General features: G+C 34.9%; 2 protein-coding genes across 2 annotated transcripts; one reads left to right on the top strand and one right to left on the bottom strand.

Annotated features, from left to right (window-relative positions):
• The first annotated feature begins 158 nt into the window (after positions 1–158).
• Positions 159–20,313, top strand: LOC137931757 (cytoplasmic dynein 1 intermediate chain-like). The gene is made up of 17 exons (XM_068775254.1): positions 159–457; positions 2,027–2,157; positions 2,989–3,179; positions 4,037–4,164; positions 5,322–5,354; positions 6,017–6,037; positions 7,020–7,067; positions 9,277–9,444; positions 10,486–10,642; positions 11,872–12,126; positions 12,785–12,902; positions 13,226–13,457; positions 15,233–15,393; positions 17,102–17,242; positions 17,557–17,682; positions 18,402–18,562; positions 19,955–20,313. Exons 2-17 carry the CDS (start codon positions 2,035–2,037, stop codon positions 19,956–19,958), a joined length of 2,067 nt encoding a protein of 688 aa, XP_068631355.1. The 5' UTR covers positions 159–457; positions 2,027–2,034; the 3' UTR covers positions 19,959–20,313.
• Positions 20,314–22,154: 1,841 nt separating this feature from the next.
• LOC137931749 (peptide deformylase, mitochondrial-like) lies at positions 22,155–24,245 on the bottom strand. The gene is made up of 3 exons (XM_068775244.1): positions 23,840–24,245; positions 23,163–23,283; positions 22,155–22,348 (listed from the first exon to the last, which is right to left on the bottom strand). The coding sequence occupies exons 1-3, from the start codon at positions 24,173–24,175 to the stop codon at positions 22,155–22,157; spliced, it is 651 nt and encodes a 216-aa protein (XP_068631345.1). The 5' UTR covers positions 24,176–24,245.
• Between the last annotated feature and the right edge of the window lie 428 nt (positions 24,246–24,673).

Below are 24,673 nucleotides of genomic sequence, written 5' to 3'. Positions count from 1 at the left end.
AGTGTAATATTTTGTAGTTCTCTGCTTTCAATGTTTTTTTACGGATTTAATTTGTAAGTCTTTACGTTTTTCTTCGTAAACTATTATTTGAATTTATTCGGTACAAGCTACTAAATTACCAAGAAAATTTTTACTTAAGGCAACATTAGAATTTCATTCGTAATTTGTGGATGTGAAATAAGAAATTTCTTTTTCATCTATTACCCCTTAAAATCAGTGTTGTTCTGATAATATCAAAACATTCCAATAGCTTTAACAAATGTGAATTATTCAATTATAGCTTCGCACTTGTATAATATCGGTATAACGCCCTTCCCTTATAAGTGCAGTGTATATATCGTTCCCGTTACTTGTATAACAATCAATATTTTATATTTGCCACGTTTTAAGGGATTTTTTCAAAAAGAAATAATAAGAAAATGTTCATTTAGTTATAAAAGAACATAATATAAAAAAGGTAACAATATTTTTACACCGTTGATGAGTCACTTGCCGATTATTGCGGACATGATCGGCAGTACCATAAACTTGTAAATAATCAATACATATTTAATGGTTCTAAATTAGCAAAATAAAATCTAAATCAGCAAAAAACAACTGTATGTATAATATACAGTAATGATGGTTTATAGATGAATGCACTCCAATTGGATTTTTTGTTGAAATGAATTCTCAATATTATGTATTATGTTTTGAATAAAAAACTAGGTAACAACTATTTTTATAGTATTATAAATTTTCGTACAGTTTGATGAATTCTATTTTAGTTTACTAAAGGGTTCTACCAAAATTATATTAGCCAGTATAAGAAACTTGGTAATTTTTTGGAGAATTGTTACCCCCATGCGGTTTGGTTAAATAATTTAAATTTGGAATACTTGCCGAAAATTTGTAATTGGAACTAATTTTAATTAATATTTTGTCACAAAAAATATGTATTTTTTGTACCGGTTAAATGGTTATTGTACTCTTTTTACTATAGTTACATACCATTAAATATGTATTACTAGATTACTAAGCAAAGTGTGAGAAAAATGATAGAAATTCAATTAAATGATATCTGTAATGGAGGGCCACTTCAAACTTTTGCCATCTGAAAATGCCACCTTCAAGTTGTCAAATATGTTCACAAAAAGAATTTTATTTAAGTCTCAGTGCCTGTTGATAGAAGTTACAAGTATACATATAAATCCAATTAGTTATTGCTAAATTAATTACTTGAATAGTTACAACATTAATATGAAACATATTTCCTTAACACATTCCATGCCATTTGGGGCATGTAAAACCCCCGCTGCACTTTCCTTTCAGGACATTTACAGTTCTATTTAAAGAAGGATTCTTAAAAATGAATTGTAGGGTCAAATATAGTTAACTTACATCACATATGTGCATATGTAATGCATATTAAAATTTATAACATTTTCTTTTAATGATAGCTTTGCAGTATTTAAAAAGTGTAAAGCAAATGTCTTAAATGACTTTTTTTAATTTTAAAAGTGTGGGTTGTTTACTCTCCGCATGGCCAGAATGGAAAATATTCAAAAATTGCCGTGGCACAGAATGTGTTAACAGTGATAAGTGACATAATCTGACATTCAGTCATAGGGCATTCACTGCTGGATATAGGCCTCTGCCATAGATTTCCAATAGAACTGTTTACAAGTAGCATGAATTCAGTGTCATCCATCAACCTTGGTTCTATCTACAATGTGGATGAACATTCTACTCTGTGCTTGCCACTTTGTGGTCTCCACTCCAGAACCTTAAGAACCCCAAAGCTATTTGGCTTCTGCCAATTTAACTTGCCTGTGCCCTGGGCTGTGTCAGTAACTATTTGGCTACTTCATGTCAAATATTTTTACATAATCCCAGCCATTTTGTCTGGGGTACTATCATACATGTAGGGGTGATTCTGTGATGGTTTTTGTTAGATCAATCTAAACATATATCCTTATAGGTTTGTTTTCACTTATGTTAGAATTTAATTTGTTAACGGAGTGAATATTTTCATTAATTCTTTCAGCTATAATCATGTCGAGTATGTCAGATCGCAAGGCTGAGTTGGAGAGGAAGAAGGCTAAACTACAAGCTCTGAGAGAAGAGAAAGATCGGCGTCGTCGGGAGAAAGAACAGAAAGATGCAGAAGAAGCTTTGGTAAGGACATGATCTATATTTAGTAGACTCAAAATGCATGTTTACAAATTTGTTTAGAATAAGATTTTACATTCCATTGTGTACTAATGTGAAAACATTAGTGCCATGTTTAAGAAGTTTCCTGAGTACTAGGAGCACATAGCTCTACCTCTGTTTAAGCAATTAAATATATTATTCTCTGGATTGGGAGGTTACCGACCACTTTGGTTACTTAACAAGACATTCCATAAGGTAATCAGTTGTATGAGCACTTTAAAGAAACTTTCAGCCAGTACTATTAGGCAATACTTGTTTAGTGTTTTGGGGTTGACCAAAATGGCTGAACCTTAGCTCCTTTGGTTATGAATTAAGCAGATTGCAGGATAAGGGTTTCCAAATGATATTTTTGTTCACCATTTTATGAGCTGTGGTGATGGTTAAATAATTATAAAGGTACTATCACATGTAATTTTCAGAAAATAACTATTTATATATTTTTTAGTTATATTTTTCTTGAGTCATAAATTATAATAATTTTTTTGTCATTAAATCTATTGCGGGATTTGATTTTAGAACTAGATATTTATAATACAATACAATTTCAAGTGACACCAGCATAGTGCAAATGTCCGGTGTGAATATTTCATATTGCTAAAGCTTACTTAGGTTAATTTATATCAACTTAGCTTTATGATTCTTTACCATATGAAGATGTAACTTATGATTAGAGTTTTAATTATTCTCACCAGTAGTCAACTTGGATCAGCTTAACTGGATTCATTAGCCTCAAGACATTAGAACAGATTATTAGTCCAAAACACTTTTCAAAAATTTGTCTACTAAATCCACCAGCAAAGAGCCTCGGTTGCATCCAGCCTGGACAGCCGGCGTGACTTAGACGAGATGCTGTCTTCATTGGGAGTTGCACCGGTTAAAGATGTATTGTCATCTCTGTCCTCCATGACGTCGCTGACGCCTCCACAGACAGCTTCTCCAGATGCTAGCCTGCCACATTCTGACAAATCCAGCATACCTTCGCAAGGGTATTAAGAATTTTATTTTTTTAAATTGTACACTTATTTATAGCATGCTGTGTAGCATTTAATGTAACATTTTATGTACATTGTAAGATTCTACACATCTTTTATAAATTCACTCTCTATTAACTAGAACGAAACTTTTTTTATAAAATAGTCAAATGCCTATCTACTATCTATATATTAGGGGGAATGGAAAATAATGTTGTTCCTGTTGAGCTGTTTTACAGAAAACTGATTGATTTTTACCACTCTGGCTTTGAAAATTTGTGTACTAGATGGCAAAAGGTTGTTGATAACGAAGGTGAATATATTGTTGATTAGAAATAAAAACTTGTTAAAAATTTAGTTGTGTGTAATTTAACTTAAGAGAACAACATTACTTTTCGGTCCCCCTAATATCTTGTTTATTCATTTATATATTAGAGATATTATGATTACACATCATAATATCTCTGTAACTCAAAGGCTTAGAGACTTGAAATTTGGTAAGAATAGTACTTTTGGCATGTAAAGGTCAGCAAAAAAAAGGATTTTTCGAAACATAACTGAAAAGAGATGTTGAGTGTTCATTAAGTTCACAAAACAGACAAAAGTTAGTGTATAAATAACCACAGATAAAAAATAATTCTCTCATTGTCTAATCATGACATATATTTTAATCTGTAATATTTATTTTCATCATAATAATAAGATAAACAGATTAATTCATAACATCCCACATTTATCTTTGGACCCCATAAAAAATGTAAACGCCCAATAGTAGACGGCATCACCGCTGAACCTATAGTTTTGTAGTTGTATTACTTTGTATTATGTAATGTATTAAGTAAATGTAGCCTTTAAGTGAATACAATGTTCAGAGGTCAGAAGAAACTGGTTCAGCTGCAAGTAGTGTCGGTGCAATCTACTGACATTCCGCCAAAAGAGAATGTTACTTATGCGAAGCAAACCCAGACCACTGCTTCAGGTGTCACTGAACTGCGAGATGGTAAGTTTAACTCTGTTGTTATATTAAAGCTAGGGTTTTGTTTTGTATTTTAACACAAATGTTGTTTACAAGTTAAATTTATTGACATATCACTACGTATGATTTTAATTTTTAAATTTAAAATAATTGCAACTGCAATGAGATGGAACTACCTATGTAGGATTTGATTAGCTTTAATGGGAACCTATATATGGCTGGAATAAATAGAAATAGTTTTTATAATGAAAATTAAAAAGTATATCACTTGTAGTCAGCATATATGCGTAACAACAGTCAGGTGTAAATGTTTTTTGTGATCTTAACTAAAAATATAGTTTTCTGCACACTGGAGCCAACACAAGGATGCTTTGGCTTAGGTATGCAGAAAAACAAATTCTCAAAGTCAAACATATACAGTATAATAATTTAAAAAAAATGTAAATATGGTTGAGAATTTGTTACTGTGTTTTAATAACTAAATAATATTAATAATTTAACTTGTGATGTTTGGGTGATGGTTTTAACAATGTCATTTGCAAATATATTTTTCTCAAACATCAGTGTTGCCTGTTTAAAAAAAAAACATTAATCATATTCTAAAATGGTAAATTGTAAATGTTTTCAGCGAAAGTAAGCTGTGAATTTTGTCACTAGTTGATCATAAATATTTTTTGTTGCGATTCGTTAACATCCTGTATTTGTGAATTGGGTATTATTTGCAAATGAAACTATTCCTTACTGTAACCAACGACATCTGTAGTAGCGTGGGCAGTATTTACTTTTCACGCGTTGTTTTTATTTTAGCCTTTTGTCTGTTGCCTCAATGATGTTTACACTTTAAAAATTAAAAAAAAATTCCTTGCCATTTTTTATTTTTTATCTGTTCACAGTTCATTTATATCTTATCTGTGATTCATAGTAAAATATTTACAGCCTTTAAATACTTCATTATGATTACAAAAAAAAATAGATATACATCAACACAAAGCACATTAAGGCTGCAGATGATTTTTGGAATATTTTTTTCTCTCACTCAGCTTAACGTGTTGTCTCGCTCATCCTCGTGCTGTCACTATACGTTCTAAGCAAAAGTAAATACTGTTTGAGTCTTTGGTGCAATGTTTGTGTTTGTGCTACCATAAAAAAAGGCTGCTCTTCCAATGCATCACCGCTTGCAGGATACATGGAGGACTGGTGGCGGCCACGCAAAGGTAATTTGAACTTTATTGTCATTGCTAAATGAGATAGTTTCGCGTAAACATTTCAAGAGATTTAATACATTCTCTATTTTGATAATGTTTATGCGAGTAAAAATAAACACTGGTCCTTTTGCTATTGGGACTATATTTGGATGTATACTGTCTAGCCAATGATCTTACCTTGGCACGCTGCATTGGCTAAACATATAAAAATGAAGGCAAATTGCATGATATATTCGTTGACATCAGATTATAATTTGAGGGTATTAATAAAAAAGTTCAAAATCTTTAACGCATGAACCATTTGTGAAATGTGCATGGTTCTATAACAAGATTAACAAGAAAAACTTTGTGTATGTCATTTGATGTTTTAACCTATGAATATTTAGTATATATAACTCAAGGCAGTATTGAAGTATCTATAAGGTGTACTTTAAGGGGTTTGTAAGGGATATGGGAGGATAGAGAGAGATAGTGAAGAACGACTCCATCCTCCTACATATCTGGTGGAAAAGTAGCCTCTCTATATAAGTTCATTTTATTGTTAATTATATATATATATATACTGCCTAAAGTTAATGAAATAATTTTTTTAATTAAATTCGGGATCAAATATGATTTGGAAAAATGAAAATTTTTAATAAAAGTTTGTTTTCATTTTTGTCCCTCTATAGCGCACGCAACCGACTATTACGGTAAGTCATTATTCCTCCCGGAGCTTAACCTCCTCACAATAACCCTCTTTGTATAATCGAGAGTAACTTGGTGTCGGTTATTTTTCTACCTAATACACCTCATTGGAACTTGCCATGTATATATCCTTTCGATCACGCTTCTAGAAGTTTCCTTACTAACATTTCTCTAGGTGCGTTAAGATCAGATTACTTGTTACATAGCCGAAGTTCAACGCGCTACCTATCAAGTAATTTGATAGTTATCTCTAAGCTGGGACATGTAGAACATTAGAAACTAATTCATTGTCTTATGTGGTAATACAATCCTTTGCCAGAGTGGCCTTCCAGAGTTCTCCACAAGCTGTGCGAACCAGTTTGGCCGCAGAGTATTATATTATGAGCACAGAGAATATACGAAATATAGTAAATATGTGTATTTGAATTATGGTGGTGGTATGGGGGTTGCCATATCATGTCACGCTGACTTACCCTTCCGACTCTACTAACCCTGCACAGGTCTTAACACGTGGAACCATTTGATTGAACTCAACGACTGCTCGTGGCGCCCAAGCGGGCTTAGTTCTGCAAACAATAATGGCGTAACTAACTCGGTCGTGCGGTGGTGGTCATGGGTCTCGGTAACCTTTTTTTTTTTTTGCTTAACACAGTGGCAACACCTTTATTGAATTGTCATCTCCGATTTACCCGAGCGGACTGTCAAATTTTGAAAAGAGAACATGACCTTCTTGTTTGTGGAGCTAACTCCCATTATTTGTAATTGGTCAATAATAAAAAAAAAGAATCGTATTGGCAGCTTACAGACAGTCTTTAGTCGATAAAATGGTGTCATTTTAGGACATGCTGTAACATATCGAAGCACTGTTGATGCGCTAATATCTGTATAGAGTTTTTTTTTGAATATTATACCGTTTTTTTTTTAATTAATATTTTACAATGGTCGAAAGATACTGACAAATGTTTTTGTTTTCCTCCCTTTTTCAAGACGAGTACAATCTAAACCCGGGTTTAGAGTGGGAGGACGAGTTCACAGGTAGGTCTCAATTCCGAACCACACGAAACATTGGAACTAAATTTTGCCCTTGGTAGTGCCTGTGCTGTCACTCGGCATGTATTGTCTTGTAACCTTCCCTATATCTTCATATATGTAACGCTATCTTATCAGTATAGTCGCTAACAAAAACATATAACCCGGCACATTAGTTGGAAACGGTTCGTTCACTTGCCTACAGGTTTTTTATTTATCCCTCCACAGAGTTTTTACTCAATCATACAGAAGTTTTTTTTTTAATCGATACATAAACAGCCTGTATGCGTGCTGAATAGTTATAAATTCTTTTTTTTTATCACGTATATGTGTATAATCTGTTCTAAGGAAAATTATCACGTGACATCAATTTACATACATACGCTATAAGCTTACATCATATACCAATACATTACAATACTGCATGCAACAGAATATAGTGCATGACCTTATGTCATCGTTTTTCTGTTTTTCTTTTTTAATATATATTTATTTAAATTGACACACGTATCTCTCTAGTGGAGAGCTCGGGAAGTTTGATTTGTTTTTCCCGCTTAAAAGTAAGCTTTCTGTCACCGACGGTGTTGCCGCTTTTTGGTGTAGCGTTACCCTTAAAGATTTCATATGATTTTTATTATGGTATTATTTTTTATTATAATAAATTGCATTAAGAATAAAAATGAAATTATAATTTGCTAGAACATTTTACAATAACAGCGTTAACATGCTATACATCGAAACTCGAATTTCATTTATCTTTTTCATTTTTAGTTCTGTTTTTATTGTAACAATCATTATTAACATTCAATATTATTTAAATTAAAACTGCCATTAGTTTAATAAAAATGCTAAAGCTATGTTTATATCAGAGACTATTAAAATTTAAAAAAAAAATAAGTTTTCAAATCTGTCGATTTCATCATATCCCATTATGACGTATAACATCCATTTAATAAATAAAAATTCATGATAGCCTGGTTTAATATTGGTGCTTTGGTACGTACCAGAGTACCAAACACACAGCCATCACACGGTACCGTAGGATGCTCAGCAGTGGTGGTGCGCATGGGACGGTGTTAACAATGTGAACACTGTAGTACGTAGCTGCTTATATACACTGTCTACTTCTAGATACAGCTAGTTCACGTACCCAACACTACCGACCGGCGCACGGTCTGCACACAGCGATATATCATGACGTTTTATTGAATATTACACATTTAGTGGATTGTTTTTAAATTTATTTTGAAAAACAAAACTTCATGATATTAACGTTTATTGTACGGCAGATTTACGTTAGAAATCATTTATGAAGGTATAACAATATAATTTGCAGCATTACATTATTAACCATGTCATCTCTTTCGCGGTGAAAGCGACCAAACATTCAACTACGACCTTTTTTAATAAATCAGGGGGGGCCAACCTGCGGTTCGCAAGCCACATGGATTATTTTTTAACTTTAATTTTTTGTCATTTCAATATTCTTAACAAGGTAGTTATGTAAATAATTTTATTCCACTTTATAATCAGTGAAATTCATACACCGTTCAGGGTTCACTAACCAGCGTTTGAAAGATTAACTAAGAATTGCTGTCGTCATATCTACAGAAGTATTTTTTTAAAATGTGTTAAATAAAAATATTTATTTCAATTTAATTGTACAATGAAACTCTATAAAAATCATATGTACATGTAACAAAATAATAGATAGTAACCAAGAAAAAAGAAACAATTTATATATAGGTACAAGAGGCGGTGTTATCACTTGAGAACTTTATGAGACAACCTTTTAATAAAGATTACTTACTCCGCTGGCTCAGTGACCCAAAGTGGGTCTTGGCCTCCGAAACGAGAGACTTCCACTTTCCTCTATCTTGCGCCATCGTCTGCCATCATCCAATCATATTTGGCTGTGCTACTAAAGTCTTAATAAAGATTATTTCTGAGAAAAAAAGCATTTAATTGTGGCTTGCGAAAAAATTTTAGTGTCAGAGGACTGTTAGGTAGTTTGGCCTCCCCTGTAATAGAGTATAAGTTTATTCTTGTGGATAAATATAAACAAGGGTAAGATAACTTCGCGAGAGGGTTGAAAACAAGTACATACAAGAGTTCAATACACGAACACTCGCTAATGCGTCAAAGTAAGTCGGCCGTACAAATGTGCACGCTTCGCTCGCCCGGCGCGCAAGGGCCATCCTTATTCACCGTCCAGTGCTTACATTCGACGGTGACGGCGCGCGCCAAGGAGACGACGAGGAGGCAGCATTCCACGGCAAGCTGCCGCCCGGCATCCTGCCGCACGGCCTGCCCACCGTCAAGGAGGTGCAGCCGGCCGTCACCGACGCGCCGCAGGAGAAGAAGGAGGAGGAAGAAAAGAAAGGTGAGATATCATCACTACATTCTTTTTCCAATGTGGTCCTGTGAAAACTTTAGAACATCTGGAAGAAATTTGTCTAAAACTTTCCCATACCTGCTCGCACCGACCTGATATGCATAGTAGGTATTTAATGGAATCAGGCGTTATTTTGCGGAAGTCCATCCTAAGTAAGAAAAGGACCAATATTTAGCCACTTCCTCACATGCAGTGGTAGTCGTGCAACAAAGTGCACCGCCCGCCAGCCCGCTGATAAATGCGCATGCGACAAAGGGCTTCGTAGAGCATTATTTTTGTCCCACACTACCTATGTGTCGTTTTGTCAGTCCAACGACTGACTATTTAGTGCGACAGAGATAACGCTTTATGAAGTCAAAATCATCCTATTGTCTCTTTCCAAAGGTTCGATGTGCAATATTTATCACCGGGTACTGTAAAATATTTTTAAACTTTTTTCTCAAAACACCTTGTATTAAAACTATTATTCATTAAAAAATCATTGTCAAAAAATATTTGCATAACTTTAAAAATAGACCTAAAACTAAAACCTAAAACCTGAATGGAAAATCTTCAAAAATTGCCGCTGCACGGAACGTGTTAAATATCAAGAATCCTAGACAATTATGTCGCTTGATCATTTAGGCTTTACCTGATAAAGTGTCTATGTATAAATCTGTGTTAAATTTTATTTAAAGATGTTGGTTATGAAATTTCTTCCTGCAACTTCTGCACAACTATAACAACTTACATGTAGAGTCAACAATAATATAGATTAAATAAATAAATAATAAGTTGACGATCAATTAAACTTCTGTTAAAATTTCCAATGTTGAATAAATTAATTTTGATCTTTAATCTAAACCAGTGATTCCACCACTAAACTTCACTACAGTTAGAAATTCACAGGAAATCAATATCAGGTAAGTAGGGGGTCTACCCAACACGGAAAAACATGGAACAGGGGTCTACGACACAAAAAAGTTTGGGGAACTCTGATCTAAATAAAGGCTGGTGTTAGAATGACTAATGAAGGCGTTGTGATGACAGTCCGCGAGCTGAGCACGGATGAGAAGCAGACGATCATGCTGTCGGCGGAGTTCCAGAAGTTCATGAGCCGCGCGGGGCGTGTGATCGAGCGAGCTCTGGCAGAGTGCGTCGACATCTGCACCGACTACACGGGCGGCGGCGACGCGGAGGACGCTCAGTTAGTGCCATCCCCTCTCCCTCCTCTCACACTCACGACCTCTCATACCATAATACACATGTAACTTCACAATAATATGGTACGCTGCTCTTCAAAGTCCAGGAACAAAAGAAACATATAATTACTTACTATATGAAGTATGTATTACGTACATACAGAACGTTTTTAAATAAAACAAAACGTCGGTAAAACAGCACCATGTCTATGAAGCTTATTGACTAGCGCCATCTAGTAGGTTTTTAAACAATATCATAAAACAGTTCTATGTAATAACCAGCAGTTATTTATAATACTTAAAATTAAAGTAACGTAGGGATAGGCCCCCTAATAGATGGACTGGTGAAGAGTGATGTAGGCATTTTGAATGGCTCTAATATTAGTCTGGTCTGCTGGCAGTATTGACAAGGTCAAGGAGAGGTCGCTGCATTCGGGCAGAGTAAGTTTGGTCATAGTGGCGATCTTTGAAGAAGGCCTTTGCCGTGGTCGATTCAGCTCATAGACGCCCTCTGCATAGGTCATCTTTGGGGATTATACCATAATCGCCTAGCTTGGCAGGCGGGTGGGCAATCGCAGTGTGGTTTTAAGCTAGAATATTGTTTGTGAGCAGAGGCAATCTTATATAATTAATGCACACAGTGTGAATTATATAAGATAATATCTCAGGAATAGAACTCGCGACCCAAGATCGCAAGGCTCAGTCCTCACTGGTCTACCACTGCTCTATGTCTTGTAGTGGAAGTCTATCGGCTGACATTGTGATGATTCAATATATAAATCTAATCACAAGGTGACCGTTGTTGAGATGGTGGACTTCATGAGGGTGTTCCAGTGTCCATTTAGTTCATCGTCAAATCATGTTTTTAAATAACTATACATAATCCAAAATTGAGGAGTATTTAATGGAATCAGGCGTTACCTCGCGGAAGTCCATCCCATGTAAGAAAAGGACCAATATTTAGCCACTTCCGCACATGCAGTGGTTTCACCCCTCCACGGGGCATCTTCAGGAGTTATGTTACACTCTGAGTTGAGTAATTTGGCGGTGGCGGTTGTGTGATTCGCATTGTTTGCCGCATACGCATTTATCAGCGGACTGGCGGGCGGTGCATTTTGTTGCACGACTACAACTGCATGTGCGGAAGTGGCTAAATATTAGTCCTTTTCTCACTTAAAATTGAGGAGGCCTCGTTTTCGGGTATTCCAATGTTTACCTGGTGTTGCATTCATAGGGATGACAAATCTGACGCGCGGCTGTCCCTTGTGCGTACGTTCCACGACGAGCGGTGGTCGCGTGGGCGCTGCGTCACCTGCCTGGACTGGTCGTCCGCCCACCCCGAGCTGCTGCTGGCCTCGTACCACAACAGCGACGACGCACCCCACGACCCAGACGGCGTTTGCCTCGTCTGGAACACCAAGTACAAGAAGACCACGCCCGAGGACATCTTCCACTGTCAGTCGCCAGTCATGAGCGCCACCTTCGCCAGGTCAGTACATCCCGTACCCAAAGCGAAGGCTATACCGAAATTTCAGTAAAAAAAAATCTATTTCATTTAATAAATTATAAAGTAATATATTAATAAACTACCATTAATTAAATTTAGAACACAGATAAAAAAGTAAATAACTATGAAAACACAGCACGGATAAAAAAGTGAATGAATTCCTTAATAATCTTTTAGTCATAAAATAACTTTAGAGGCAATATAAAACTGTACAAACAATCTCTACTTATCTCTACTTACAAAATTCAACATTTCTTATAACAACTTAGCTTACAAGCATTTATGAAGCATCAGTTAATATATAAATTTATTCTACAATAAATAAATATATAAATTATGAGAAACTTTGGCAATGAAGTCGCTTGATAATTTTGATTTCATTTACGCTATATCTAGTAAAGTGTATATGTATAAATCTGTATTAAACTTTATTGAAAGATGTGCTGTTGTAAGGTTTCTTCCTTCTTCTTAAACCTATTTTTTAAAACCAAAATCATATTTATAGCACATAACCCTAATGACCCAATGTGTAAAGAGAATTTAAAAAAATCAAGAGCGATTCAAAAATAATTTTCACAGCTACTGTATGTATGTTACAAATAATTTACACATTCTGTATGTTTGCTTGTAATTATTCCAGGTTCCACCCGAACCTGATCCTGGGCGGCACGTACTCTGGCCAGATAGTTCTGTGGGACAACCGCGTGCAGAAGAGGACGCCTATACAACGCACGCCTCTCTCCTCGCTTGCGCACACGGTAAATAACATAATATATCCAGTTTATTCTTGCATATAAACATTTTGTATACAGGTTCTCAACCTTCCACCCCCCTCCCTCTCTTTCTCTTCTCCCATTTCTTTAAAAAATGCCACAAAACTTTTTTGTACTACTATTAACAAAATTCAAAACGAGTATTGAACGTAGATTGATGAAAAAGCTTAATATTCTATGAACAAATGGAAAACAGAAATATATAAATAATAACCAAATATATAAATACCTTTAAAAGTGTATAATGTATATAGATACACAGGTATGTCATTGTGAGTGTATTTAAATTTATTGTGGCTTCGTACCAGCACCCTGTGTACTGCCTGTCAGTGGTGGGAAGCCAGAACGCGCACAACCTGATCTCGGTGTCGACGGACGGACGCATGTGCTCGTGGTCGCTGGACATGCTGTCGCAGCCGCAGGAGACCCTGGAGCTGCAGCACCGGCAGAGCAAAGCCGTGGCCGTCACCGCTATGGCCTTCCCCCACGGCGACGTCAACAACTTCGTTCTGGGCAGCGAGGACGGAAATATATACACAGGTACACACATCAACCATGCTAAGGATTTCTGTACTGGTTCAAGTAATGCACAAAACGTGATCGCTGGAACCTTATAAAACCTTGCAAGAATAGCATTAGTGGATAATCTTGTTAAGGTTGTCACGACACTAGACGTAGACCACTTCCAACCAGACCTATTGAAAGTCTATGGAGCCTTATGTCAGCAGTAAAACATTCTTCGGCTAAACAATGATGTTTCTTGGACCTTGATTTGGTAGATAAAAATAAAGCAGCTATTTTTGCTAGAGAGAAAAAAGAATGGATTTTAAATTTAGAATATCATCATTCTTCTGGGTTAGTAGTCTTCTACACATCACCTACCTATCCTCTCTTCAGGTTTTAAAACATCACATTTAATTACTTATATCACAGTATAGTTATGTCTTTGGTTATAAAAGACCCTCTTTAGAAGACATTCGTTACCCCTGTATTATTGTTGGTATAGGAAAGTATTTTACACTTTGTCCTCTTCCAACTATATTTTCTTGCGTTCTCTTTCTTTCATTCGGTCCGTATACACGTCGCGTCTCTTTCTTTTATATCACAGTTGGTTACATTTTGTTCATATACTTATTTCTATTTTTGTTTTATGGGAATCGCCCAATCCGCTAATAGTACGTCAAACATTAATCCCTAGTGCTGTCTCGCTCGCACAGTATCTACACGCAGACATGTGCGGGCTCACTCACCCACGAGTTGTACTACGCAAAATGTATAGATATAGCAGCCAGAAAGAAAGAGAAGCAAAGAACACGATAGAAGGGAATCAAGAACCAAATCGACTAGTAATATTGAATTCAGTGTTTCTTATACGTTCGACAAACTTTTGTTCATCAAACTTTTATTATTATTAATCGCCTCCTTTACAATTCCATGGAAATATCTTAAGAAGATATGACAGCGTTCACTGCCTCCCATCACGTGTCACTTCTCACCCTATCTCCCATTTTGCACTCAAGTCTTTTCCTAACATAGAACAGCTTAATAATGTGTGAACCATGGTCTAGTCCGCCACTGGGTCACAGGTGTACAGTTCATAGTGCTCAGCGAGAATCCCTTGAGTACCGTGAACTTTTGGACCAGATGCATTTCCAACTCCACAGTAACATAACATGGGTACTTTAAATTATGATATTAGAGCAGTGATTCCCAAAGCGGTCTATGTCGACCCCTAGGGATCTATGACAACCTGCAAGGGGTCTACGTCAGCGAAAAAAAAATTGGGGGTCCATGAAATGAAAATGGGGGTCCACGATAGTGGATCTCAACACATACACAACACTAAACTTCACTACAGTTAGAAATTTACAGGAAATCAATATCAGGTAGGTAGGGGGTCTACCCAACACGGAAAAACATGGCAAGGGGTCTACGACACAAAAAAGTTTGGGGATCTCTGTATTAGAGTAAATAAAAAAAAAGTTCTGGTGTGAAGTGGACAAATTTGTTACAAACGTGTATGTAGGAGCGCATTTATGAGTGTATGTTATATATTTATATGTATGTGTGTAAAAATTGCTGGGTACAATTAATGCGTTGAATGCAAATCATTCTTTGTTTCCCCCAGTTCGTTGTCTAGTTACATACGTCATTCCAAAAGAGACTTAATTCTTGTAGTAATAAGGTATAATTTGGGTGTTGGTCGTAGGGTGCCGGCACGGGCAGCGGACCAGATCTTTATCTAGTGACATACGTCATTCCAAAAGAGACTTAATGATTGTAGTGATAAGGTATAATTTGGGTGTTGGTCGTAGGGTGCCGGCACGGGCAGCGGGCAGGCGTGTCGGAATGCGTGGAGGCTCACGCGGGCCCAGTGACTGCGGTGGCTTGCCACGCGGCGCCCGGCACGCTCGACCTCTCGCACCTCTACCTCACAGCCTCCATGGACTGGAGCGTCAAGCTATGGAGCCTCAAGGTACACTCTTCTTAACACATTGTTGACCGATCATGAGTTAACTCGTGATGGATTTTTTTTGGATCACTGTTGTTATCTCTGTTGTGACTATGCAGTGCAATTTTTGGTCAGTATAACACATGCTGTTTCTGTCGCTTATAAGAGACGCCAAATTTTTTGTTGTAAGCAATATCTAGTAATTAAAAAAAAAAAACGTTGGAACATACCAGTCTTTCCATAAATTATATGCATATGCTTTATCTGATTATTCAGATGATTATGAATCAAATTGTGGTAACTGTGAAAATGATACTGCATCAAAAGAGAGCGATTCTGATATTAGGCCGCCAAAATATCAAAAAAGATATAATAGCATCAGATAGTGACGACGATTTGAAAGAAGAGTGGAATGAACATGACATTACACCAAACTTACAGAATTATAAAAATATTCCTGGTGCAACTATTGATTGGACTTGACGCCCCGACTATCAGTAGGTGACAGCTTTATTTTTTGGTAGTGGTGTTTTTGACTTAGTAGTTACGCAGAATTTGTACCATCTTCACATGAAAGAGTAACATAAAATTTATGCAAAAACGGTACTCGGCCGGTGACACGAGATAAATTATCAGTAAAATTGACAGCCAACAATGTTAACCACACTATGAACTGCTCACGAGTTTCCTCGTGTTCCTAGTTCCGTCAGTTACAGATATATCACTAAATACCCCGTGTTTTCTACACCTTGCTTTTAGAAGTCACCTACTTTGTTTATTTAAGTATTTACATCAACAGCGAATGCATTAAACTTGATGGTTTAAATCCTTGGTCTGCCAAGAATCTAATAAGGCCTAGCTAAGGCTCGCCTAAGTCTCATCCGCACCGAAGGAAGCAATCTCATGTGGAATCCAAACAGATGAAGCTATGAAAAACTATAAATGCACGAAAAAAATAAATACAGCATAGTCTTGGAGAGACTTTGACATGTAACATTGCATTTTATTGACTCATATAGACATATTTATCAATATTAAAAGAAAACGTATATTTTTTATATTATTGTACAATTTCGAAAAGGGTCTCTAAAATTTCTCCTTAAATAACAAAGTGTCGATGATTTTAGAGCATACAAGTTTGGTTCAAAAAGTGTGTTCCCAGGTGGATGCCTTACAGATTTCTTTGCGGTCTCTAATGCGTTAATATTCGTCTATTTTATCTTATATATTCGTGTATATGTGGATTAAAGTCAAAATTATGTTAAGTCTATCGTTTTTAACTATCGTATTATACATGTACATACAGTACCCGGCGATGAATATTGCACATCGACCTTTGGAAAGAGACGATCAGCTAATTTCGTCTTCGTAGTGTTAACTCTGTCGCACGAAATACAAACAACCGAACAACGACTGACAAAACGTTACATAGGTCATGTAGGTAGTGTGTATAAACTTAGAATTATTACAGTGATATTAATTATAATTAAATAGAGTTTTCCTATCATTATAAGATTTTCCTACTCACCCTGATTTTGATATCTTCACTTTGGCAATATTATTAATAGAGAAATCTGTTACTAAGCTATACTAATATTTAAAAAAATCCTTTATACTGTAATTTGATTTTATATAGTTATAGGTTTAAACTGTGAGGCCTTATTAGAAAGGTGTTATACAATTTTCGGTTGAAGCCTTTTAAATACAAAAAGTAATGTATAAAACATTCCAGGAGAACAAAGCGCTGTATTCGTTCGAGGATAGCGGCGACTACGTGGCGGATGCGCGCTGGTCACCTGCACACCCGGCGCTCTTCGCAGCCGTCGACGCTGCCGGGCGCCTGGACCTCTGGAACCTCAATAGGGACACGGAGGTCAGTCTACACCAGAACTTTGATACACAAAAGCTAACTTGGGGTAAATACACACTGACTAATGTTAATTTGGTGGATAGCATAATAAATAAATTGTATCACCACTATACTATTATTTTACTATATTTATAATATAAATTATACCGTAATATGTATGTATGTTTTGTACATAATAACTACTCATTATTAAAACTTCTACCTTTTGTGATAAGACCGCCTATTGTACTCTTTTGTTTATTATTATGAAGCTATTTAAATGTATCCAAGCATATACAGTAAAGGATATAAAATAAATGAAAAAACTTTTTATGTAGGTTCCAGTTGCTTCGATACAAGCCGAGGGTGGAGCAGCTTTCAACCGGGTGTCCTGGACTCCTTCTGGCACGCACGTGACAGCAGGTGACGACGCAGGCAAGATCTGGGTCTATGAACTGGCCGAAGTAAGTCCGCATATTATATTATTTTGAACACACCTGACAATACGAAGATAAAATAAAGTAACATTCATTTCTTCAATATTGGTACTCTCATTGATCGTATTTTTTTCTGATATATTTTATTTTTGACTATACTTTGCCTCACGAGGTGTGACAGTTGTGGAGAAGAAGCAGGAAGTAACTTCACAACAACACATCTCTTTATAGTATTAAATTTATATGTATGTATTTCAGACAAACTAAATGAAATCAAAATTATTAATTCTTGTCATTTAAATATTTGTTTAATATGCGTTTTGAATTTTGTTAATGGCATTTCAATAACGTTTCGCGGAACTTCAGAAAATCTGATTTCGATTATTACAAATGAATTAGACTTTTTGCTGTCGAAACTTTGGTACACAGATACTAACTTTAATACACAAAACTTTGGTAGACAGATTTTTATGGAGCCCAAAAAAACAAGGTTACCTTATATATTAAGCATCTCAGTTAGTATGTATGTATGTGTATATATATATATAATTGTTTCACGTGGAAAGACATTATACTATTGCATTTACAGTAAGAATATTAAATAAACAAATTATCTATGAAATCCGCTAAATGAAAATGTATGTTTTAAGTAAATATTCAACACAAAAGCGTCATACTAGAACTATGGAAATATATCGGCGTTTTATATGTCTGTATTTAATGCTATTTATTAATTGCGTGTGCAGCACGTGGCGCAGCCGAGACACGACGAGTGGAGCAAGTTCGTGTACACGCTGCAGGAGCTGCGTAACAACCAGGCGGACGAGGACACGGAGCGCCTGGGTCTGGCAACCAGCGGCCCGCCGTCGCTCTCCAGCCTCACCTCGCTCGCCAGCAACCCGCTCAGGTACCCCTCGCTATATCAACTTAACCCTTTCCACTCCAATGTCGAGTGTCGATCGCCAAAAGGGCGATAGAAAGAAATATAACAAACAGAGTATAAAAAGATAAATAGATTAAAAACGTAAATATAAACAAAACTGTGATAGAAATAATTATAGAATAAGTATTAATGTGTAAAATAAAAATATAAATCAAAAAATGTAAAAAGAAAAAGGAAAGAATGATAGACGAACAGAGCAAAAGGGTAAGAAAGAAGAAATGTGGTATAAAAGAATGGAATGAAAGATCGTGTGAAGAATGGAAGCAGAGAACGGAAATAAAAAAAAAACTAAGTGAAAAAAATAAATTGCTCAAAAAAGACCCTGTCCCACCACAAGATAGGGGTACGAGAGGCCCCCAATAGCGAGGGTCATAAAAAAATAATGTCGAGTGACACTCGACACTGATTTTGTCCCACAAGCTCCACTGTCGAGTGATACTCGACATGGTGTAATACTTCTTTTTGCGGAAAATTTTAAAACGGGAAACATTTTTGTTACTAAATTGTTTGAATCACGAATGATTGAAACATATTCTAGAATCGCAAGATACTATAATTCAATTAAATTCTATCGATGCTACATAACAGCCTTGGAGTGGAAAGGGTTAATCCAAACCTCATCTCAGCTACAGCCATTACATTGACTTGTACTTTATGTACTATGTAAAGTACAACAGTGAACGTTATACCTAAGACATTCTCTACCAGTTATCATTTGAGGTAATACAAAGTTAAATTAAAGAAAGTTGGGTGAAATAAAAAAAAACCTATCATAAATATATATTATTATATCTATTGAGTAAGCATGTTAAACTAACATTAATTATTGTTAGTATTGATAATTTTATTTTGTATAATAATATATAAACAATATAGAAATCCAAAGATCTCAAATCAAATGTCTCAGTTGTTGGATTATTGGTTCAATAGAGCGCTCGTCTTAAATATACAACACAGTTTTGAGAGTTTATATATATAAGCTATAACAGTAAGAGCATCTTCTCTGTCATAGTTGCATGGTATAAATAATATATAATACCTACAAACAAGGCTTGTTTTGTTCGACAACTGTCCAAAATTATTTAATAATAATATAGTGTATAAAATCTGTCTGCGACCTCTTCTTTACTGATAAACATAGACTGCTAGGGAGAGGATTCTCTAAGTCTTGATCTGCCCGCATTCAGCAACTTCCTTAACTATATGATTGGTAGAGCTAATGCAGCGTTTTCCGCCCAGGACCACTTCAGACAAGCAATTCTTCAAGTTACTTCGGTGATCTTGGTTCTTTAGTGGTAACTCATAGCACTTAATGACTATGCCACCAGCAATAATAAATTTTCCTTGTTGTTTAAGGTAACTGATACGATGGGACGTCAGGTGCGGATGGAAGTTGTAATTATCCTCAGGAGGTATGGAAACACACTTGCAATACCATAGAATCTGATGTCTACCACTAAACCGTTGTATACCATAGAAAATCTTTTCTAATCTGATACATCTATATAGCTTGATCCATAAATACTTTACTGAGATAATAGATATGTAATCAATGAAATGTATACAGATAATGCAAGTCTAAAAATGTATGCGGCAATACAATATTCACACAGTGCTTACAAATACATGTTTATTGTAATTCGTAATTTACTGGACACTGTTATTTATTGTCACTCTTAAACAAGTGAAAGAGATAGATGATTCTTGCATATGTTTGTCGCAATTTTTAACAATAGACAAATTACGAATTGTATTAATTTTCTCAACTGATATTAACTGAAATTTTTTTACCAGTGTAAACGCTACCTTACCTTTTTGTTTACTAATCAATAATTCTTGTAATAACTCTGTCCGACAAATCCAGTGGAGTTGAACTAATCAAACATTATTTGCACAAAATATTCATCGGGTAAGATCTTGTAACGTCATGCTTTATAGGCAGATCCATCTTATTTATTTCTAGAATTATGGTATAAAAGAATTTGAAAGAGATAGGGAAGAAATTTGACGGTGCAGCTATATAGTAGATGGGAGAGTGAGAGATTGTTTTGTATTGATACGGTGAAAATAGCCATAAGTTGAATAAACTTAATACTTTATCCTTCGAAGAAGTTAAAATTAGCGGTAATAACAAATAACATAGGTAATGTTTCAAATATACTAAATTCCATATCTCGCAAAGATTCAACGTTAATTTATATCTATGTGTGTCCAATAAATCAATGTCAAGTTTAAATTGGGTTAAAAGGTTTTGATTGACAGTAGCTCGTACATATATGAGGCGATATTTCGTGTATATTATTTCACAAAAGTACTTTTTTATTTCAAAATCAATTCAAAAAATTAACTTATGTAGAGATCAGTGAATAAAAATTGGAAATAAATAATTTAAATAATTCATTTACTATTTTAAATGGCAACTATTTCTAAGTTTGTACCTTTTTAATTTTATTTTCTGGTGTTATCCGCTACTAGCTATACCTCACCTAGCTTTGGCGTTGATTTATGGGACAACGTTTATATACATTTTCTAAGTATTATTCATACAGCAAACAAGAAAAGTCTAGTTTCAATACAACTTAGCTTCAAATTTGCTTTGATATAAATAAAATACAAGGGCTTATAGACTTACATTAATATATTAATATTCCAGAAACATTTTCTAGATGTTCTAGGCTTTTAGACTATGCAGTACTTATTTAAAACCTGGCTATATCTATCAGTGTGAAAATAAATTATATTTAAAGGTGGTTATATCAATGTAATAACTTGATTAATATAATGATGATTCACTTAGATAATCCATATAATACATCTGTTAAAAGACAAATTTTGTGCATCTGTTTATTTATAGGCAATAAATGTAATGAAATAAATGTTCTGGCTTAATTATTGTTTTTAATTTTTATAATTTCCCTTTAAGGTTTATAACCAAACGACAATGAGGAGAATGCGCTATATATATATATATATATATATATATATATATATATATATATATATATATATATATATATCTAACCCGACAAGGATTTGCAGCAGACACGATATTGATAAATTTTAGTATGTTCTCATTTGTAAATATGCAAGTTGAGAGTTTAGTGAACAGCAGTATGCTACTAGTTGTTAACTGTATCTTACAACAGATCCCGGATTTGTTCCTCAACTGTAATGCATTTTATATTTAAGTTTCTATATAATAACGTAAAAAGATTTTTGGTACTTCCACCGAATCATTGTAAGTATAAATGGAACATTTTCGTATTTTCATAATGGACTTATGTCAAATTTTACTTCGACAAACTCCTCTGATAATCCACACAATCTAAATAAAAACAATAATTGAGGTCAACTGTCACATTCTTTTTTAAAACTGTTTCATGGAAAGCATTTTGTGTTAACATCACAACAAACTGAACTGCAAAATGAATTACATACTATATAAGGTGATGTAATACTATACATTACCAATAATAATCTACCAAGGTATAAGTAATTGGTAACTTGGTAATATTTGAAAAAAAGAAAAATAAAACAATGGATACTATTAACTTGTTTATTCAGGTGCAAAAGGTATGGCAACCTTGCCCTTTGATAAGTTCACTTCCTCCCAGCACACACAATACATGCTTTTTCTGTCCATTATGTCTGTGTACAGCTTGCCATCTAAGTGATCCATCTCATGTTGGGCAACCCTGGCCGCCCAGTCTCTATATGCTTGTTTGATTGCTTCTCCATTTTCATCATATCCTAGAAAAAAAAATAAGTTTTTCGAACTCTATGATTAATTCTGTTTCAAATACACATTTTGTGTGTGATAATAGTTGAGAAGTGTTACAGTTGAGTGTGTACATGGATGCTTCATTTGAAATTTGATGAGATGTAACACATTTCATAAATCAAAGAGCAGGAGACAGGTCCATCGGAGGCAGAGGCGATAGTATGTTATGTTATTCAAGGCATCAGTGCTAATCCTCACCAACCAGACTTCTCTCCAGACTTAAGTAAACCTTTATAACACAACACATCATCATTTTGAAATAATGCTCTGCAATGATTTGTGTGGCTCTGGATTATTTTTCATTGCATCTGGCAACACAAGTTTTATTTGGTTAATCTTCCATGGCGTTTCAAGGTGTCAAAATAATATAGAAACTATGTAAATAATAAATATATGTGTATATATTTATATAAATATATATAGTAATATATGTACAACTTAAACTGCCCGCTCCTTCATGTCTCTCATTTCCATCCACAGGTAAAGATCGCCTCAAGCGATAAGGCCAGCTCTTGTACCATTACATAATTTAATTTTTAATTTTAGTTATAATCTATGGTGTAAAGTATAAAACAAATAATAGAAACCTACTAGACGCTTTTATTTTGGCATCAAATGATTAATTTTCTGATGAACCAGGGATGGTTCCATCAGTGTAACCATTAAAAACAAATTTTTATTTAACCTGAGCATTAAGTTGCAAGTATAGGTAAAGCTATTACTTAACCACACCCTAATAAGGTTGTCTGTATATATTTTAGGGGGATGTCACAATATAATTACCTGTAATTTCAACTTTTTTGTATCTGGCAACATCTGCGGAGAAAGACCTGACACTTTCACAGCCCTCCGCCTGGACTACTTTTGTATAATCAAGCACCTTCAGTTGAGGGTTCACAAACACCTGTAAAGTATCATCCTATATTATGTTACCTTAAACGGGTTTAACAAAAATACCACTATTTTCTATACCTGGACTTAACCTTTTCTCAGAGTTTATAGACCATAATCAACCATACAAGCCAAGTGCTAACAGTAGTAGAGATATAACCTGTTGAATGCCTATGGACATATCTGTCCGAACACCCCAGGTAAGTACAGGTCAGATCGGCCCGAAATAAAGTAAGCTACATTATATTGAATCACCTTAAAAAATACAGATTAAAATTGCTTGCTCTGGTTGTACTACAGACCACAGAATTATAAGCAATGTTTCATTTAGTTTCATAAAAATTATTCCTGACACTGACAGGGGCTATATTGCACAATAACCCTTCATCTTTAATTCTAGCCACATCTGACAATTTTTAATGATGTAGCAGTGACAATGTAATTTATACAAAGTATGATCTCGATGGCGACATAAAATATTCAATTGCGGTCCTTAACAATCAGGTAGCAACTGCTAGTATCAAAAACTAGCTTTCAGATTTATGAAAATTAATTCAGTACTTACTCACAGTGAAAGGTACAACGCTCATACCCCTCATCTTAACAATATCTGCAGGTATCGCCGATATTTGTTTACTTGTAACCCTCATAACGAATATCCTCATATTTACACCGATTTGCGGCGCCGACATGCCGACACTGCCGTATTTGTTCAGAACGTACTGCATTTTTCTAATTACTGTCTGTATTTCTTCGGTTTTTATTTTATCAACCTCCACCAGTTCGGATGGTTTACGTAACCTGGGATCACCGATTTGAACAACATGCTCATATGGAGGCGACGATTTGCCGCGCGCCGGAGCTAGCCTCGCGTACCAGTTTAAAAATTTCCTCGCCACTCCCATGATATGTTCCTTTCAGTTAATTTAAGTTTTTGGTATAATTCAGGCTATCGTTACTTATTTCAAGGCTTTGACATAATGTCAATCATAATTTAATTTGACGTAGAATGTCAAGTCAGACAAAGGTCAACATAGATTCATCCAAGTTATAATTAAGTATTTTTTAGCTATCTTTTTTTAAATAAAATTTTCACTAGTTAATTTTTATACTAATATTAACATAATATTTTGATTAATAACATTTCTTTTAATAATATACAATTGCATTATACTTCATTTATTATAGTTCTTAGATATATTATCGAGTGTAAATTGTTTATAAAGGGTAACCAATCTTAATAATTCGACTTAGCTCAAATTTTGTAAGTTATCCTAATTAAATATGGATTCAAAATGTACTAAAATTATCAGAAATTATACTTATTGTAAAAACAGAAAGATACAAAATTATGTATTGAATTTATATTTTAAAAATAAAACGCATTTACTTTAATTTTCTTA

This window comes from Battus philenor, unplaced genomic scaffold (assembly GCF_028537555.1).
Source record: "Battus philenor isolate CCGP_79_NKW_IND1 unplaced genomic scaffold, ilBatPhil1.0.hap1 SCAF_8, whole genome shotgun sequence".
Classification (NCBI taxonomy): domain Eukaryota; kingdom Metazoa; phylum Arthropoda; class Insecta; order Lepidoptera; family Papilionidae; genus Battus; species Battus philenor.
Note: the sequence above shows the minus strand (reverse complement) of the source record. Positions and strands in the feature narration are given on the sequence as shown.

Excerpts from the sequence above, each read along its gene's own strand:
- LOC137931757 (XM_068775254.1), top strand. The coding sequence starts at position 2,035 with ATGTCGAGTATGTCAGATCGCAAGGCTGAGTTGGAGAGGAAGAAGGCT. Across the intron at positions 7,068-9,276 it reads GTGGGAGGACGAGTTCACAG|TGCTTACATTCGACGGTGAC; the intron begins GTAGGTCTCAAT and ends TTCACCGTCCAG. Across the intron at positions 17,243-17,556 it reads ACCTCAATAGGGACACGGAG|GTTCCAGTTGCTTCGATACA; the intron begins GTCAGTCTACAC and ends CTTTTTATGTAG.
- LOC137931749 (XM_068775244.1), bottom strand. The coding sequence starts at position 24,175 with ATGGGAGTGGCGAGGAAATTTTTAAACTGGTACGCGAGGCTAGCTCCG. Across the intron at positions 23,284-23,839 it reads TGAGCGTTGTACCTTTCACT|GTGTTTGTGAACCCTCAACT; the intron begins GTGAGTAAGTAC and ends GATACTTTACAG. Across the intron at positions 22,349-23,162 it reads CAAAAAAGTTGAAATTACAG|GATATGATGAAAATGGAGAA; the intron begins GTAATTATATTG and ends TTTTTTTTCTAG.